Source organism: Chelonoidis abingdonii, chromosome 8 (genome assembly GCF_003597395.2).
Source record: "Chelonoidis abingdonii isolate Lonesome George chromosome 8, CheloAbing_2.0, whole genome shotgun sequence".
Lineage (NCBI taxonomy): Eukaryota > Metazoa > Chordata > Testudines > Testudinidae > Chelonoidis > Chelonoidis abingdonii.
The window spans coordinates 13,820,909-13,838,165 of NC_133776.1; the positions used below are offsets into that span (position 1 = coordinate 13,820,909).

Here is a 17,257-nt window from a genome sequence, read left to right on the forward strand (position 1 = left end):
CATAATCATAACCAGCACCCCATAACCTGGTCTTAGACACCTTATATGACCCCCTTTACATAAGATTTGGTGCCACTACAGGACCTTGGTTGCAAATCATGTTCTATATGGTCCCAGTTTATATCGATAACATCACAACAAGGCACTTTAATGCCCGTATAACTGCATCCAGATAGGGACTGTAACAATTTAACTATTTCAGTAAAAAAATCAATCCCTCTAACCAAAGTTCAAGTGGTACAAAATCTCTGTAGAGCAGGCCTTGGAGGAAATATGGTGATACATGGTCATAACATCCTGGATTTATTACTGCTCTGCAGGAGAACAGAGCAAATTTTCTCCAGTTACCGTCAAATTAAAAAAAAAAAAAAAGCAGCACATGGTTTGGTGTAATGATGGAAGCATCCACAATTTAAACATTATTTATAACTTCAGTGGCAAAGGGTCCATAATAAAGCTACAGTACAAGGTGCATGGGCTGATGTTCTCTGCATTAAACACACCAAGAAGTTCACCAAAGAATAGGGGAGTGTTGGCATAGGATAGGAGTTAAATCTCTCTTCTTCTTGCTGGAGTGTTTTGAGGTAACATTAATGAATTTTGTCTTGCTTTTAAGACCCATACACACCCCCAGAGATACCTATGATGAATACATTTTTAGAAACAACAACCAAAAAAGACTTACATCTTACTTACAGTAATATAATGTTAGGGCTATGACTACTACAGTCAGAACCTGTACAGTAGCTGCTAAAAGCAAGAAGATTAATCTTTTAAACAATTTGTATCTTTTATGAGAACAAACCACATAAGCATTTTTCTAACAGTAAATCCAGACTGCCATTAAATAGATCAAAGTAGTCCAAATGCATTTAGCATGTGAGAAAGACAGCTTATCACATCTGTGGATTTGATGCTCGTGATGGTAAAGAACTAACACTAGTAACCAAGCAAAGTGACGTTCTGCTAAATGCAAACCTCCCCACATAGCTCTTTCATTGTAAAAGTCAAATTCTTGATTCAACCTCCCTGATACACAAGTCCTAGAATAGCCTTGAACAGAGGCTGTGAAATATACCAAACTGAGCCATATTAACATAGCAATTTTGTAGTGTGCATCCAGCATCCTGCATTAACACAACTCCACAAACCTCATTTTCACTTATGATCCAAGGCAAAATTTTAAATACAGGTCTCAAGTGCTTGTAAGGCTTGAATATTAACCCACCTTCATCACTAAACCTCCAAAAAATAGTGCTAATAAGTGATTAGAATGTTCCTTGCAGCTACAGATGTAAAAGACAGAATTGCTCAGATTCAGAAGTATTTCACGTGCGGGATACCTTCACAGATAAAAGTACATCAGAAACTCACTAATAGGCACTAATAACTCAGAGATCCAATTTAAATGATTGAAATTCATGAATCGGTAAGTAAGTGAATGAACAATAAGAAAGAAACGTTTCTGTAACACAGAACATACTTTGTTTATGTTGATAAGTGTATTTTAGTTTTATGATAATACTTTATAAAGTTCTAGTAAATATGCCATAATATAGTCTGTAAAAATAAGGTCTATAGTATTATAAGACCTCACTACAGTACACTGCTCTTAAATCTTTGCTAAGATGCAGGGAGAGACCATGATATTTTTATTTTTACTTTATTCTTCGGGAGGTGGGAGGGGGTTATAAAATGTCTGGATTAATGAGGCTGTACAGCAGTAAACAAAACGCAAAACAAAATATAGGGCAAACTTTTATCCCTACAGTTTATTTCATAGCTGGTAACTATTTAGTATGCCTGAGATGTTTCCCTCCCAATCCTCCCAACCCCTTTGTCACATTACATCACTTGAAAACTGCGGGGCTGGGGGGAAAAGGAAGCAACATAAGAAAACTCTATATAAATGCTTAATCATTACTGATTTTTACAGCTTTTTGAAACACACTGACAAGAGAATGATGAGCATTTTATCCCAACAAATTTTAAGCCACCCAGTTGTTTGAATTGCTCATTCATCTCTTTTGACATCTAAGTGATGGGTTCTACATCAGAAGTGAAATATTTCTTATGCTTTCTTAGGATCAGCTGGGAGTCTGAAGTATCAGCCTTCTAATATGTATCATTTTGCTCAGCGGGCAAATTTTTAAAATAGGTTAAATAGTACATAGATACATATCAGCTCAAATCTTTGATTCATTCCAACAAATACTCAGCAAGGATCATAGGGTCTCAAGGACTGCGTGTCCACTATATGAAAGCATGACACATTCTTTAGTTTTATGTGAAGTTGTTATTACAGACTCTCTTATTTAAAATCCAAGAATGCTCCACCTTGGTAACTTTAGGTTCTATTTGGAATCAGACATAAGCTGTTCCCTTCCAGTCCAAGCTAAGATGAACCATGGCCAGATTTTTCCTAGGCATAGACTCTGACAAGCCCTTTACTCCCAGAAAACATGCAACTCCTGGTGTTCCAGAAAAATACAACAAACTGAAATAAACAATCAATCACCCAAACCCGAGGCTACCAGGCAAACAAAGCTGAGTGCCTATCCTTAGGATGATTCTGCCCTGGACCCTGAAAGCAGAAGCCTTGTAGAGCTGGAAGCAGGACAGATCCTGTCCCTCTCTAGAACAAAGGTTGCCCAGCCCAAACACACTTTTAAGGCTTGCTTGCTTCCCAAAGGCAGCTCAGCTGTTAGCGTTCCCTCTAAGCTAGAGAGCTCACATATCTCATCTGGGATGGACAGGCACTTCTTCCTTCTGAAGGGAAAGTTCTTTACTTCTCCACTTGCTGATCACATTGCTTTACATTTTGTTGCACTGCCTCTGGCACTTCCTCCACCCTTGATGCCTTCGGGGAAGATGAAGTCCCTCTATAAAAACCACCTAGTCAAGTCTGCACAGAGGAAAATATTCCTTCCTGACCTCAGCAGTAATCACTTTATGTCCAGAAGAATGAGGTCTCACTGCCTTGAGATCTCACTGCCTTCATTCTCAGTACATGTAAGTACAAATGCTACGAGTGGTCATAAACTTAACCAACCTTTTTATGTTCTTGTTTTATTATATCTTTATTCCACAATAACTTCCTTAAAGTTGTAAACAACTGATACAACTACACACACACTGTACAATGGTTGCCCCTAAAAATGCATTTAAGGTTTGCTTTTTACTATAGTAATTGTTTATCACCTATAGATAGTGTAGGGAATACTGTATTAATGTTATTTATTTACAAAGGAAATTGGCAAAGCCTTTTTAAAGGATGGTGTTAACATATAGACCTAAAGCTGTAAGATAGGTAAAAAAAAACTGTTAATCAAAATTATCATGAAGGTTTGCAAAATTAGGCTAAGAAAAATAATAAAAAATGATAGCAAGCAAATTTTACATTGCTTATGGAATGAAAAATATATCTAAAGATCATGACTTATTTTTGCAGTCACTTAAACATATATGCTTGTAATTAGCACTAACTACTGTACTTGAATAACAAGTTATAAGTGTATAAGAAAAACTATGAGAAAGGAGTAAGTCTTTCAAAAGCATAAAATGTTCCAACTGCAAAGGGGAAAAAATAAGTGATTAATTAAGAAATGTTACTGTTTTTGTTGGCCAAAATTGTTGTGATCTTTTATACGCTGGAAAATTAGTGCGTGTTTAATGTAACTGTCTAAACAATTAATCACAAGGTAGTCATTTTCTAGTAATAAGACAATAATAATTTACACATTTAGCCACAAATTGTAATATGAAATTAAAAAGGGGGGAATATAAGAAACCTGTACACTTTGAACCACCTCGGCCCAGTAGGAATAGTAGCCTTGTGGCCCCAGAGCGGGTCAGTAATTGCCTGTCTTCAATGTGCTGTTGTTTTCTGTCATCAGGCAACCTGCTTTAATCAACTCAGCTGGCATTTACTATTTGAGGTTTCAGTAATCAATACTTTAATAGAACCCATTACTTACAATGGCCACATCACCTACATATACAAACAATACTGCAAATGGACTGGGTTAAATAGATGAGACAATACAATGTGTGGCCTCGCTGTATTTTTCCTTGTATAAAAGATAGGCAAACACAAAAGAAAGATCAAGGGAGTATTTCTGTTTGAAACATGCAGTTCTCCTGGAAGGTTCTCTACGCTTATTCCTTCATTTAATCTCTATGCAGCATCCTTTCTGGCAGACTATAATTAACTATTGTTCTCAAATCAGTAATCAGTTTGTTAAGGCAACAATCTGCATGGGTATGGTCTTTGTAGAGGCATTCTGAATGCATTCTCCCTTTTCTCCCAGCCCTACTCAACACATTCCTTTCTACTGCTTTTGTTGTCAGAATGCAGCCATCTCCAGGTAAGACATAAGGAAAAAGTCCCTTTAGATATGGACACAAATACACATTACTGATGTTTATTTTCTAGCAAACAGATATAAACTAAATAATATGGAAGATGGATCACCATTTAGAAATACTATGTATATGCTGGAGGCAGAAATAAGGCACAACCCATCACATTAATATGGTAGTTCAAATGCTCCAACAAGACCTAACAAACTGCACTGCATCACTAGCAACATCTCCAGGGTGATGATGCATAAAGTCAGGGGGATTTTCTAGTCAATAGCAGGAATTAAAGTTTAATGCCTTGTACTAAGAGACTTCATACTCCTGAAATGTGACTTATAAAAACTGAATCTTGGCAGATGAAGTGTTTGCTGAAGCTGAAACTTGGAAGCAATGCGAATATGGTTTCTGAAACTAATGCACAAAACGCCTTATTTTAAAAATGGCTCTTTTATAGTACTTCACAGCATTTTGTTTTCACTCAGCCTCAACTTAGCAGATCTTTAGAGTGTAATTTATGGGCTTTTTCATAGCCTGCTCTTAAAAGGCTGCTAGCAGAACATACTTACAATCAGACAAACCCTAAATTACACCCAATTACCCAGAATGTATTTGAAGTGCTTAAGGACCATTCCATAATGAATAGAAACCATCATCACCTGTCACAGGCAGTTTGAGAGGGATACACTCATCACTTTTGCTTCTGTTCTCAGGTAAAGAAACAAGTCTTTTGACTAGCAGAGCAGATATGGGTTGCACTAGCAGCGATGTAAGGTTCGATCGGTTCTGTCTGTAGTTTCCATCTGAAAATGAATAAGAGAGAGCAAACAGCAATTCAGTAAATGAAAAATTAAAAAGGAAAATATTTCCAGAGTCTGCATAGGTCTTAAAACAGACAGTATACAGCTTATCATATAGCAGACTCACCCCTACAATGAAAAGTTGGATTTAGATTAGCAGCCATTACTCTGCACTTACATTAATGAAACAATTTTAAAGCTCTTCAGTGAAGTATACTATAAATACACAATATAGAATTTGGGAGAGTAATTTCTAAAGAAGTAAATCCTCTAAAAAAAAAAACTCCTGTAGCACATATTAAATTGTCTGTGTGATACAGATATGAAATGAGGGTGGCATGTAGTAAAAGGAATCAAAAAAGAAAAGAATTATTGGGATTCTATGGTTACCTTTGTTCATTAAGGAATGAATGAGATGATACAATAGTATTAGAGGGCAAAACAGACATTAAACACAATGCTGGATTCCAGAGCAAACAGATGCATAGAGAAATACAAGCACAGTGCCAAACTGATTGGGTTGTTTAGCTTTGCACAGATTTTTAAATGACACAAAAAATAGCAACATATAGCACTGGTGTTATTCAAGGAGCAAAAGACCTACATTACCATACAGAGTAAGGCTTTCACAAGAATTCTGAAAATAAAACATACAAAGTAGACCAAACTGCACAGAACAATAGCCTCATAAGTGTTCTACTTAGAGATCCTGACTTCTTGATGTGAGGAGAGCCAACATGCATATATCCCAAGCACAAAAAAAAAGAAATATATTCTTTCCTCTTTAAAGACCAAATCCTGCTCATTTCATTGATGCAAATGGGAGTTTCATTTGACTAAACTGAATAGGATTTATCCTCTAAATGCAAGTATGTTTTTGTAATGTAGGGGTGAAGGTTCAGCTGTGGGATTTCTGCCTGATTTCTTATGGACTCATGCTGAGCAGACGTCAGTGGGGGAAAGCTTAGGTAAAGCAAAATCCTGCAAATACAGCTACAAAGAACGTTGGAAGCAGTAGCACAAGTCTGGCCATATCAAAAGGTTCAAGCCAACTTTCAAAGTCTCCCCCAAAATGACAGCAAAAGTTAATACACTTTGTGAGGTTGGAAGCCCAGAAGGGGGAACAGTTGCAGTGAATTGATCCACAAGACAAGCTGGAACCTGAGCTCTCTGGTTTGAAGCCATAATGCAAGCCATTTGAGAAAGTAATGGGAAAGGAAAAATCTCTTAAAAGATTGATGCAGTAAAGGAGGAAATGACTGTTATGAGAACAAACAAAAAATATTTAACATTAAAAAGGTAGAGTGAGTGAAGCAGAAAAACTGATTATTTCACTAGGGGACAAATGCAAGGTGCTTGAGGAGGAAAACTCCTGACTTAATAAAGGATTCTCAACATGCCCTGGAACAAAAGACTGATGACCTGAAAAACAGTCTAGGTAAATCATGTTTGTTTAATTGGGGTCTTAGGATATGCTAAACCTCACAAACCGGAAGAATTTTCAGAATCCATGCACCAAAATGCCTTTCAGCTCAATGATAATGATTTGCCTATTACCAGGAGACATCCTGTGGAGGAACTCACCTCTAAGAGCAACTAGGATCCACTGTTATGCAATTTCCAAACTCCCATGTACTGAAACTGGTTCTATAGCAAGCTAGAAAAGCCAGCAAAATCTGCTGTATCCCTGCCCAGACCACATTATTTCTAGTCTGGAAATCCAAAATAAGGGTAGATATTTGATGAGATTAAAAATAAACTCAGTGATAAAAAAAAAAGTATCTGTTTTATCCAGCCAGGTTGAGGCTGATGTGCAGTGCTTCACAACACCAAAAGACAGCTGGCTATTCCCTGTGATCTCCATAATGCAGTCACAGGGTGTTGGACCCATCAAGAATCAATAATATGCACTCTAATCAAATTCTACAAAATTACTAACAAAAATCCTGTTAGTAAACTAGCACTGAATTAAATTCTACAAACATCTGCATGTATGCTTCCTTTGCAGCCAGTGCTGGAAATACTAGAGGCTTTCCAAGGTTCCATAACTGGCCTTCACAAAAAGCTAGTGTATTTTGTTACAGAGAAGAACCTATAGTATGCCTAACATACAGCAGAAACACTCTCAGTCTGAGGAGGCTTGTAGAGTCCTGAAGCTAGCAAAGTAATGCTCAGTTACGTCTCTGAGGAGGCACAACCATGCTGCGGAGGGTAAAAGAGCGCCATTCAAATAATAGAATCATAGAATATCAGGGTTGGAAGGGACCTCAGGAGGTCATCTAGTCCAACCCCCTGCTCAAAGCAGGAACAATCCCCAACTAAATCATCCCACAGCCATAGGGCCCCTGATTCACTCTCTGGGTTGTAGGCACCCAGTAAGAGGAATCACAATCTAGGTTTCTACATATGAAGACGATTTCTGATAAAGAACTTTTTAATCTACTGGACAAAGGCATAACAAAGTGCAGTGGCTGGAAGCAGAAGCTAGTCCAGACCAGATGGTATTCACCCAAGAGTTCCGAAGGAACTCAAATGTGAAATTGCAGAACTACTAACTGCAGTTTGTAACCTATCATTTAAATCAGCTTCTGTACCAAATGATTGTAGGAAGCTAATGTGATGCCAATTTTTAGAAAGGGCTCCAGAGATGATCTCGGCAATTACAGGGCTGTAAACCTGACCTCAGTACCGGGTAAACTGGTTGAAACTATAGTAAAGAACAAAATTGTGAGACACATATATGACCATAATTTGTTGGGGAAGAGTCGATATGATTTTTTAAAGGGAAATCATGCCTCATCAATCTAAAAGAAATCTTTGAGGGAGTCAACAAACATGTGGACAAGGGGGATCCAGTGGATATAGTGTGCTTAGATTTTCAGAAAGCCTTTGACAAGGTCCTTCACCAAAGGCTCTTAAACAAAGTAAGCTGTCCTGGGATAAGAGGGAAGGTCCTCTCATGGATTGGTAACTGGTTAAAACAGAAACAAAGGGTAGAAATAAATGGGTCAGTTTTCAGAATGGAGAGAGGTAAATAGTGGTGTCCCCCAGGGGTCTGTACTAGGACCAGCCCTATTCAACATATTCATAAATGATCTGGAAAATGATCCAATAAGTTGGAAAAATCTACAAATGATGCAAAACTCCTCAAGATAGTTAAGTCCCAAGCAGACTGTGAAGAGCTACAAAAGGATCTCACAAAACTGGATGATTGGGCAACAAAATGGCAGATGGAATTCAATGTTGATAAATGCAAAGAAATGCACATTGGAAAACAATCTCAATTATACGTATAAAATGATGGGGTCTAAATTAGCTGCTAACATTCAAGAAAGAGATGTTGGAGTCATTGTGCATAGTTCTCTGAAAACATCTCCGCAATGTGCAACAGCAGTCAAAAAAGTGAACAGAATGTTGGGAACCATTAGGAAAGGAATAGATAATAAGACAGAAGATATCAAATTACCTCTATATAAATCCATGGTACACCCACATCTTGAATACTGTGTGCAGATGTAGCCGCCCCATCTTAAAAAAGATATATTGAAATTGGAAAATACTCAGAAAAGGGCAACAAAAATTATTAGGGGTATGGAATGGCTTCCGTATAAGGAGAGGTTAATCAGACTGGGATTTTTCAGCTTGAAAAAGAGACAACTAAGGGGAGATATGATAAAAGTCTACAAAATCTTGGCTGTTGTGGAGGAAGTAAATAAGACAGTGTTATTTACTCCTTCTCATAACACAAATTCAGACTACAGTAAGGTGCATTTTTTTTAACAGTGGGGACATTAAGTACTGTTGGAACAACTTATCAAAATATGTGAGTGGTTTGTAGCTGTGTTGGTCCAAGGCTACTAGAAAGAGGAGGTCGGTGAGGTGATATCTTTTATTAGGTCAACTTCTGACTGCTACTTACAACTCCAAATATGCTAAAGAGCTCTGCAGAAGGACTTAAGAAAAACTCAGCAACCATCTCCTGCACCTCAGATCTCTTTCTTCTTTGATGCGAGGATGACGTCTGCCAAAGAGGTTCATTGATGAGTTTTTTAGGTGGTTGAGGAGCCCAATTCATGCCCTGCATATTTTCCCACAGAAGTGACAGGTGTGATCTTGAAGGAGACAATAACTGTTGGCTTGAATGTTGTGCCATCTGTCTCCTGAGCATGTCTGTTCTCCTCAAAGTGGGTTGTGGCTTGGTGTATGGTGTGTCACCACTGTGTTTTATTCTGCGCCGAGTCCTCCCAGTTTGTTGGGTTGATGCCTTCCTATTTAAGGTGTTTTTTAAGTACATCCCTGAAGCGCTTCCACTGCCCTCCATGAACCCTTCTTCCCTGACTTAACTGAGAGAAGAGTAGTTGCTTCAGGAGGCATGTGTCAGGCACTCGTACACAGTGACCAGCCCAGCGGAGTTGATGTTTCATGACCTGTGCTTCTACACTGCTGATGTTGGCTGCAGAGAGAATGCTGATGTTAGTACATCGGTCTTCCTAGATGTTCATGAGGATGCTCCTGAGGCAGCGCTGCCGGAACCTTCCAGAAGCTTGAGCTGTAAGTTACCCAGGTCTCACACCCATACAGAACTGTAGGGATAACAACTGCCTTGTAAACCAAGATCTTGGTGCCTGTTTGCAGATCCCTATCATTGAAGACTCCTCTGAGCAGTCTTCCAAAGGATTTGCTGACACAGCGGATCCTGTATTTGATTTCTGTGTCAATGCTGGCTGTTTGGGAGAATTAGCTGCCAAGGTATGGAAAATGGTCCACATTTTCCAGAGGTTTTCCACTGATGGTGATTAGTAGAGTACAAACAGTAGTTTGTGCAGGTGAGGGCTGGTACCTTGATTTTCCCGATGTTGAGAGAGAGAGGCATCTGCAAAAAAATTTAGGGCACTTTGCAGGTCGGCCTCTGTGTGTGCGAAGATGACACAGTCATCTGCATACTGAAGATCAGAGATGCCAATTCTTGTGAACTTAGATTTTGTTTGGAGACGTCGGAGATTGAGGAGTTGACCATCCATACAATACTCAATCTCAATTCTGTCAGGGAAGCAGTTACCGATGAGGATCAGGATAAGGGTCACAGCAAGGTAAATGTAGAAGAGTGTTGGAGACACAGCCCTGCTTGACACCAGTGCAAATGATGAATGGTTCGGTTTCTGAGCTGTTGCAGAGAATGGTGGCAATCATCCCATCCTAGAGTAGTCTGATAATGGAAATTAATTTCTGTGGACAGCCAAACCTACAAAATGCTTTCCATAGGACATCATGATTGATAGAGTCAAAGGCCTTGGTTATGTTGATAAATGCCATGAACAGTTCCTGGTTTTGCTCTCTGAACTTCTGAATCTCTCGTGTCACGAAGATCATGTTCATTGTGCCTCGGGATGGCCTGAAGCCACACTGTGATTCAGGGAGAAGTTCCTCAGCCAAGGAAAGGAGGCATATTCACTGATGACCGTGGCATATTGGTTGTGTGCTGAGCTTGAGCTGAAGAATAATGAGACGCTCATTGATCCCCACAGAAGCTCCAAAAGCTGACTGGCGATCTTATTTTTGATGGCAAAGCCAATCCCGTAAACAGCTCTCTCTTCAGGTGGTTTTCCTTTCCAAAAGAAGGTGTAGCCACCCCCATCAGTCCGGCGGGTCTCACTAAGGGCTGCAATGTGAATGTTAAGTCTTGCCAATTCTCTGGCAATTGTGGCAGTTCTTCTTTCTGGGGATTCACTGTGCTGAGAGTCCATAAGGATGCAGACATTCCAGGTGGAAAAATTCATTGTCCTATATCTCTTATTTTGGCCGCACTGTTGAGTGATACCACTGACTGCAGCCACCTAGTCGGAAAAGTGTGAGACAGCCTATGTTTGGGGCACCTTTTTTAGCCCCCTCCGCATCTGGGGTGAGCAGAAGGGATCCTGAAAAGCCCTGCTCTGTCACAGTTACTGCTGTCAAAATGCACTTCTGTTTCATCTAAGCACAAGATGACCGTCACATGGCTGCCACCTCCATGCAGATTTGTGATTGAAGACTCCCAGAGATCGCTGGGCCTGTCTTCACCACCACTCATCCGTTGCTGCAGGGCTTTGTATGGGTGTGAGCCCTTTGGCAGAGGCCAGCGCATGAAATCTTTTCAAGCAGGGAAACAGGTGCTCGGGCGGTAACCACACGAGACTTGACAGGAGGAAAATCCTGACCCAATGGCAAAAGAATCCAAGAGAACCAGGGACCTCCCTCCTGCTGCAGGCCTCATCTGCCTTCACAGCCACAGAGTACTACAAGGTCCTCTTATGCGCCCGATCCACCATTGGGGTCTTGCACCTCACATATACCAGAAGGAACCACTGCAGACAAGAAATCAGCTCATGCTCCCACATGCTGAAAGGAAAAAAAAAATCAGGAAACCTACCTGGAGCTCATGCAGGAAATCGAAAACAACAGAAGTTGGTCCAATAAAAGATATTCCCTCACCCACTAAGGATGTGACACATTCTCCACCAGAAGTCTTTAAATCAAGATTGGATGTTTTCTCTAAAAGATATGTGCTACCAGAAGTGCTGTACTTGATGCAGGAACCACTGTATGAAATTCTATGGCATGTGCAATGCAACAGGTCAGACTAGATGATCATAATGGTTTCTTCCAGCCCTAAAATCTTTGTGCCTAGAGGGAACGAGTGACATAGTGGTCAAGAATGAAAATGAGGGACAGAAATGTCATCCATGTTTACTTAAATGTACAAGTAGTAAGCAACTGAAACAAAGGCACATGCAATAACAAAAAGGACTACTACCTCACAATTAATTACAAATTAAATATGAATTGAATGGGAATAAACTGTTTAAATATATTCATGTCAGAAGTATTCTGACATATCTGATAAATGATGAAGAACAAGGGAAAGGGATGTTTGAATAAATGAACTCACTGAAGGACAACCAACATATTAGAAATATAAACTTTATAAATGGACATCCAATCCTAACATTGTAATTACTTTGCCAACAAAGGCACAGTAAGGAAAGGATCTGTAAATGCTGTTCTGCTAAGTTTCTTTTCACAACACCCTTCATTATGATGTGGCAATAGCAAATTCCTGGCACATTATTCTCATTATGTTAATAGTGCTTAATGTATAAACTCCTTCATGAGACCTAATGAACACCACTGAAGTTACTGAAAATAGAGGAAAAGGAAAACATAATTTTAATCTCAAATGCTACACCCCAACTTGAAATTTCATGTACTGGATGGGATTTACAAAGGGTCTTAAAAGAGTTAGGTACTCAGGCTAGGATTTTAAAAGGAGCCTAATGCAGTTGGGTGCCCAAATCTCATGGAGTTTCAATGGGAAATGGATATTTAGAGTCCTTAAAACCTTTGAAAATCCCACCCTTCTCATGGGACTGTACCTACAGGGAGGGAAGGGATAGCTCAGTGGTTTGAGCATTGGCCTGCTAAACCCAGAGTTGTTAGTTCAATCCTTGAAGGGACCATTTAGGGATCTAAGGCAAAAGTCTGTCTGGGGATTGGTCCTGCTTTGAGCAGGGGGTTCTACTAGATGACCTCCTGAGGTCCCTTCCAACCCTGATGTTTTATGACTAAAGACAAAGATTACAGATGCTGGGCCATATTCTGCTCTCAAATCATTGTAACCATGGAGTAACTCCAGTGAAACCTATGGAGTTGTGATGAATTTATACTGTTGTAACAAAGAGCAGAATATATAGTCCATGTAGCCAATCAGTGTTAAAAACAATTTTCAGTCCACACGTGAAATTAGCATATTAACTGCTTGCTTTAGTGGAGCTAACCGGCTGAGTATGAATAAAGTTTGCAAGCTCAACCCTGTATCTTATGGAAAAATCCTAAAGCCTTTGGGCAAGCAAAACTCCCACTGACATCAAAACTTAATTTAAAAAAATGAACTCAAACAATAATTTGTATCATTTGCTTTATTCCTGTTGAGAAGTAAAGATTTTAAGGCCCGAAGAGATGATTAGATCATCTAGTCTGACCTTCCATACAACACAGGCCATTGAACTTCATCCTGTTACACCATTATGATCCAAATGTGGGTTCTTTTCCTAGTTGTTTAACTTGCTGTATCACTTTTTACAAATAACAGCATCCTTCTATCTCAGTTTCCATATCTGTCAAATGGGGATAACAGTTTGTCCCTATTTTCCAGGGGTGTTGAGCGACTTAATTCATTAGAGTTTGTACAGTGCTATAACATCCTTGGAAAGTTGCCATTGTGAGAATATAATAATTACACTTCTACAGCACCTTCCATTAAATTCTTTATGCATCCACATGCAAGCATAATCTTTCACACTGTCCTTGGAATAAAGAATCATAGGGAGAAGGGGGAAGTGCAAAAAATCTAAGAGGGACTGGGAAAGATTATGGACTTTTTTTATCCTCCTAACCACAGCATATTATTTTATCCCTAATTTCTTACTTTAATATTTCCTGATTATTTTTAAATACAGAGGAGTGTGTGGTGCAGGAATTATTTTGTGTTGTTTGTTTTGATCCAGGTCCAGTGCACAGAAAAAGGGAGGATGGCATTACTATATATTGCCATTTCTGTTTGTTCAAGTCACCCTCTACAAGGATCAGATCAAAAGAAAGAAAGTCAATAAACAAATGTGGCCCAAAATGTGTTCTATTATTGACAAAATTCAGTAAAATAATTCCCCTTTTATGCCCTAAAATACCATTTTAATGATCTAAAATATATTTGAAAAAAGATTAACTGTGACTGAACACCGGGCCATAATTGTACATACTCACATCTTCAACTTTCTGGTGCATTAATAATAAAATGGTATTCGTTTTGAAATATCTGAAGTGCATGGCTCATTAAATTTTCACCTAAAGCTTAATGGAAATTTGACAAAGTTTTATGTTGAGAACAGATACCCCAAGCAGGACTTTATAGCAGACTACGAAAATTAAATTATGGCATAAAAAACAGAATAAAGTGTGTTTTGTTGAGTAAGAGGTTCTCTCCTGTTAATCCCCTTGAGTGAAGAGTTAGTTCAGTGCATTTCGTTTGGTGATATAGATGTGTGTATTCTTAGCATTGCATGTGACCGCCCTCTGACAAACACTTGATCTTGCACTAAGCCTGATGAAAACGTACCCGCTGTAGGTGAGAATCTCTGGCACTTACAGAAGTGCTCTTTCAACAGAAATTCACCTCATTTTTTTCTGATTGAGTCAACAACTGGTGTGCCATCCCTGCTGCTTATTGTGTTAATCATGATTGTTTCAGTTACCTGTCTTTCTCCCACCCTGTCTCCCTATCTTCATTGTATCCATCTGTTGTTTCTAACTGTATGCTGAGAAGGAATGAACTGTCATTATTAGGTATGTACAGTGCTTAGCATAATGGGATCCCAGTCCCAGATTAGGGCCTCTCGGAGAGACAAGGATTTTATTACGATATAAATCATAATTCTGCTCTGCAACAGCTGTTCTCAAACCCTCAGTGACGACTATTTACCTTCTGTCACAGCAAGCACTATTCCTAATATTGATGTGATTCTGCCTACCAGTCATCCTCTGTATTAATGCTGATGGAAGAAAACTAGTTGCACTGTTCAGTTGTGGGAGAGGAGGTCAATTAATGTGTGAAAGGTTGTTAGATCCCTTCTACACCTTTAGAGTTGAGAAGCTCTATGAAAACCACGTATCTTCTCCATAAACAGAGGTCTGGAGGCCATCCATGTTTCTCTCCCTGGGCAGATATAGCCCAGCAGATGGGATGTCAGTCCCCCCACCCATGTCTCAAATACGGAGAGTTCCATGGAAGTGGGTGTCGTGCAGTATGCATGTAAAGGGTGAGGTATATCAGAGGAAGAAGGTCATTTTGTGGGCATACTTGAATGGACTGCATATTGAAGATTACCTTACAGTGGTGGAAGGAAAAAATAACTTAAAGGTGGAAGGTGTCCTGGGAGGTATAGACTAAGGCCTGGTCTACACTGGGGAGGGGGGGGATCGCGCTAAGATACGCAACTTCAGCTATGAGAATAGTGTAGTTGAAGATGACGTATCTTAGATCGAATTAAAATTATTTACTTCGCATTCTCGCGGCGCTGGATTGATGGCTGCGGCACCCCTGTCGACTTTGCTTCTGCCTCTCATACTGCTGGAGTTCAGCAGTAGACGGGAGAGCGATCGGGGATCAATTTACCGCGTCTACACTACACGCAATAAATTGATCCCTGATAGATCGATCACTACTTGCTGATCTGGCGGGTAGTGTAGATGTACCCTAAGTAGTTGAGCATGCATGGGGAAACATACCCCTGGTATAGGAGAATACTATATTAGGAAGGAGTGCTCCCTGGAACAGATGACTATGGAGCATCACAACCTACCCTACTATTTTCACAAGCAACCTACTCTCCTATTTTCATTCATCTCTTAATGAAATAAGCACAATATAAAGAGCCTAGTAATGTGTGTCAACTCAGGAATATTTTGTTTTCCTACCACTATCATTATTGGTAAGTGAAGGCAGAACCACTTATTGGTCTTTGTAAAAAAGGTCCAAAACTCTGAGATTCTGTAAGCAGGGTTTTAGTGAATTCACATGACTATAGGAATTGGGGTTTGGAGAAAACCATAAAATATCACCAGACTCTTGAAAAAATTGTGTTGGCAACACCATGTGTGTTTGTTTATATACTTTCACACTGATTTGATTTATTTTTTTTTTTTTTGTGGTGATGGGTGGGTGGAATTCATCTTGGTTTACACTAATTGAGAGCATCCCTTTAAACAAATGCTACTTCTGTTCTTAAAAACAAAACAAAACAAACAAAAACACCAAACAGGAGCACTTTGCAAGATTGGAACCCATGTCTCTAGAGGGAAAAGAATCTTGCATGATGGTCACTGTCATTTCATCCCCCGTCCCCACCCCCAACAAATCTGCTCAACCATAGAAAAGAAAAACGTCACTCCTCTGTCTCTTAGTACAAATCGCTTGGTCTTAATACCCACTTAATGTACTATAAGAACACTGTCAGTCTTGTGTCTTTTTATGTTAAATGGAATTGAAAGAAACAAATTTATTTTGCAAAGGCAAAACCACTGATACATGTTGATGCAAAAGCACATTCCAGCTGCTGCACCTGCTCTCTCCCCACCTGCATTCCTTCCTCGCCCCCACTGTAGAATATTTAATAAAATACAAAAAAAATCTTTTCACAATGTTTTTATCACGTTATATCCCCCTTTCCACTCAGCTTGTTATAGTCATTTATCATTAAAATGACACAAATGTGGCTGAAATAAAGCAAAATTAAGAAATGTTTCTTCTAGGCCAATGGACTTGGTAAGTCAAGAATTTCCACCTCACATTTATCCCAGAGTTTTGTTAAATATTTAAATGAAAAAAGGAAATACAAACTTGGCTACAGTGAACAAAAGGGAAACAATCAGCAGGAAAATCATTTTGTCATCTCCTTCTGACCATACAATAGATGGAAAAGGAACTCCAGTAGCTGAAGGAGGAGTTAATTATTTCATAAGAAATAAAAGTCCCCCCCTCCCCCCTCCCCCCGCAAGTCCAAAGACTACTTAAAGTTTTCCTTTCAGGTGCACTGAATGCAATGAGCAGGAAGAGAGAAAAGGGTATCTTGAGGTGTTTGGTCCTCCTTTTTACAGTTTCAGCTCCCCTCTTGAAAAACAGTCCCTGCTGGGCACCAGAAGACCAAGAGTCTCTGTGGAAGGATTTTCCCTGCAGGCTCTCTCTCACCTGTTTTAGCTTTCTTCGTTTCCCTCCCTGCTAAATTACTCTGTTTACTGCATTAATTCAAATTAAGCAGATCACACATTCCTTAGTTTAGGACAGACCTGTTTGCCAATGTCTGTTTGGGCAGAGCTGTGGGGTTTGGAACATATGTAAATACCACCATACAGTAGGGTTGCCAACTTTCTAATCTCACAAAACCGAACACCCTCGCCAGACCTCTTCTCTGAGGCCTCGTCCCCACTCGCTCCATCCCCCATCCTCTATCGTTCGCTTTCCCCCACCTTCACTCATTCGCTCATTTTCACTGAGCTGTGGTAGAGGGTTG

The 17,257-nt window shown here is 39.5% G+C and overlaps 1 protein-coding gene across 2 annotated transcripts in view; it reads right to left on the bottom strand.

The window, feature by feature from the left end:
- NAALADL2 (N-acetylated alpha-linked acidic dipeptidase like 2) overlaps positions 1–17,257 on the bottom strand; it is a 912,012-nt gene that overhangs the window by 255,320 nt on the left and 639,435 nt on the right. For both annotated transcript variants that reach the window (XM_075068381.1, XM_075068380.1), the window contains one exon: positions 5,019–5,162. In XM_075068381.1, coding sequence (XP_074924482.1) covers positions 5,019–5,162 — 144 coding nt within the window. The remainder of the gene's footprint in view (positions 1–5,018; positions 5,163–17,257) is intronic.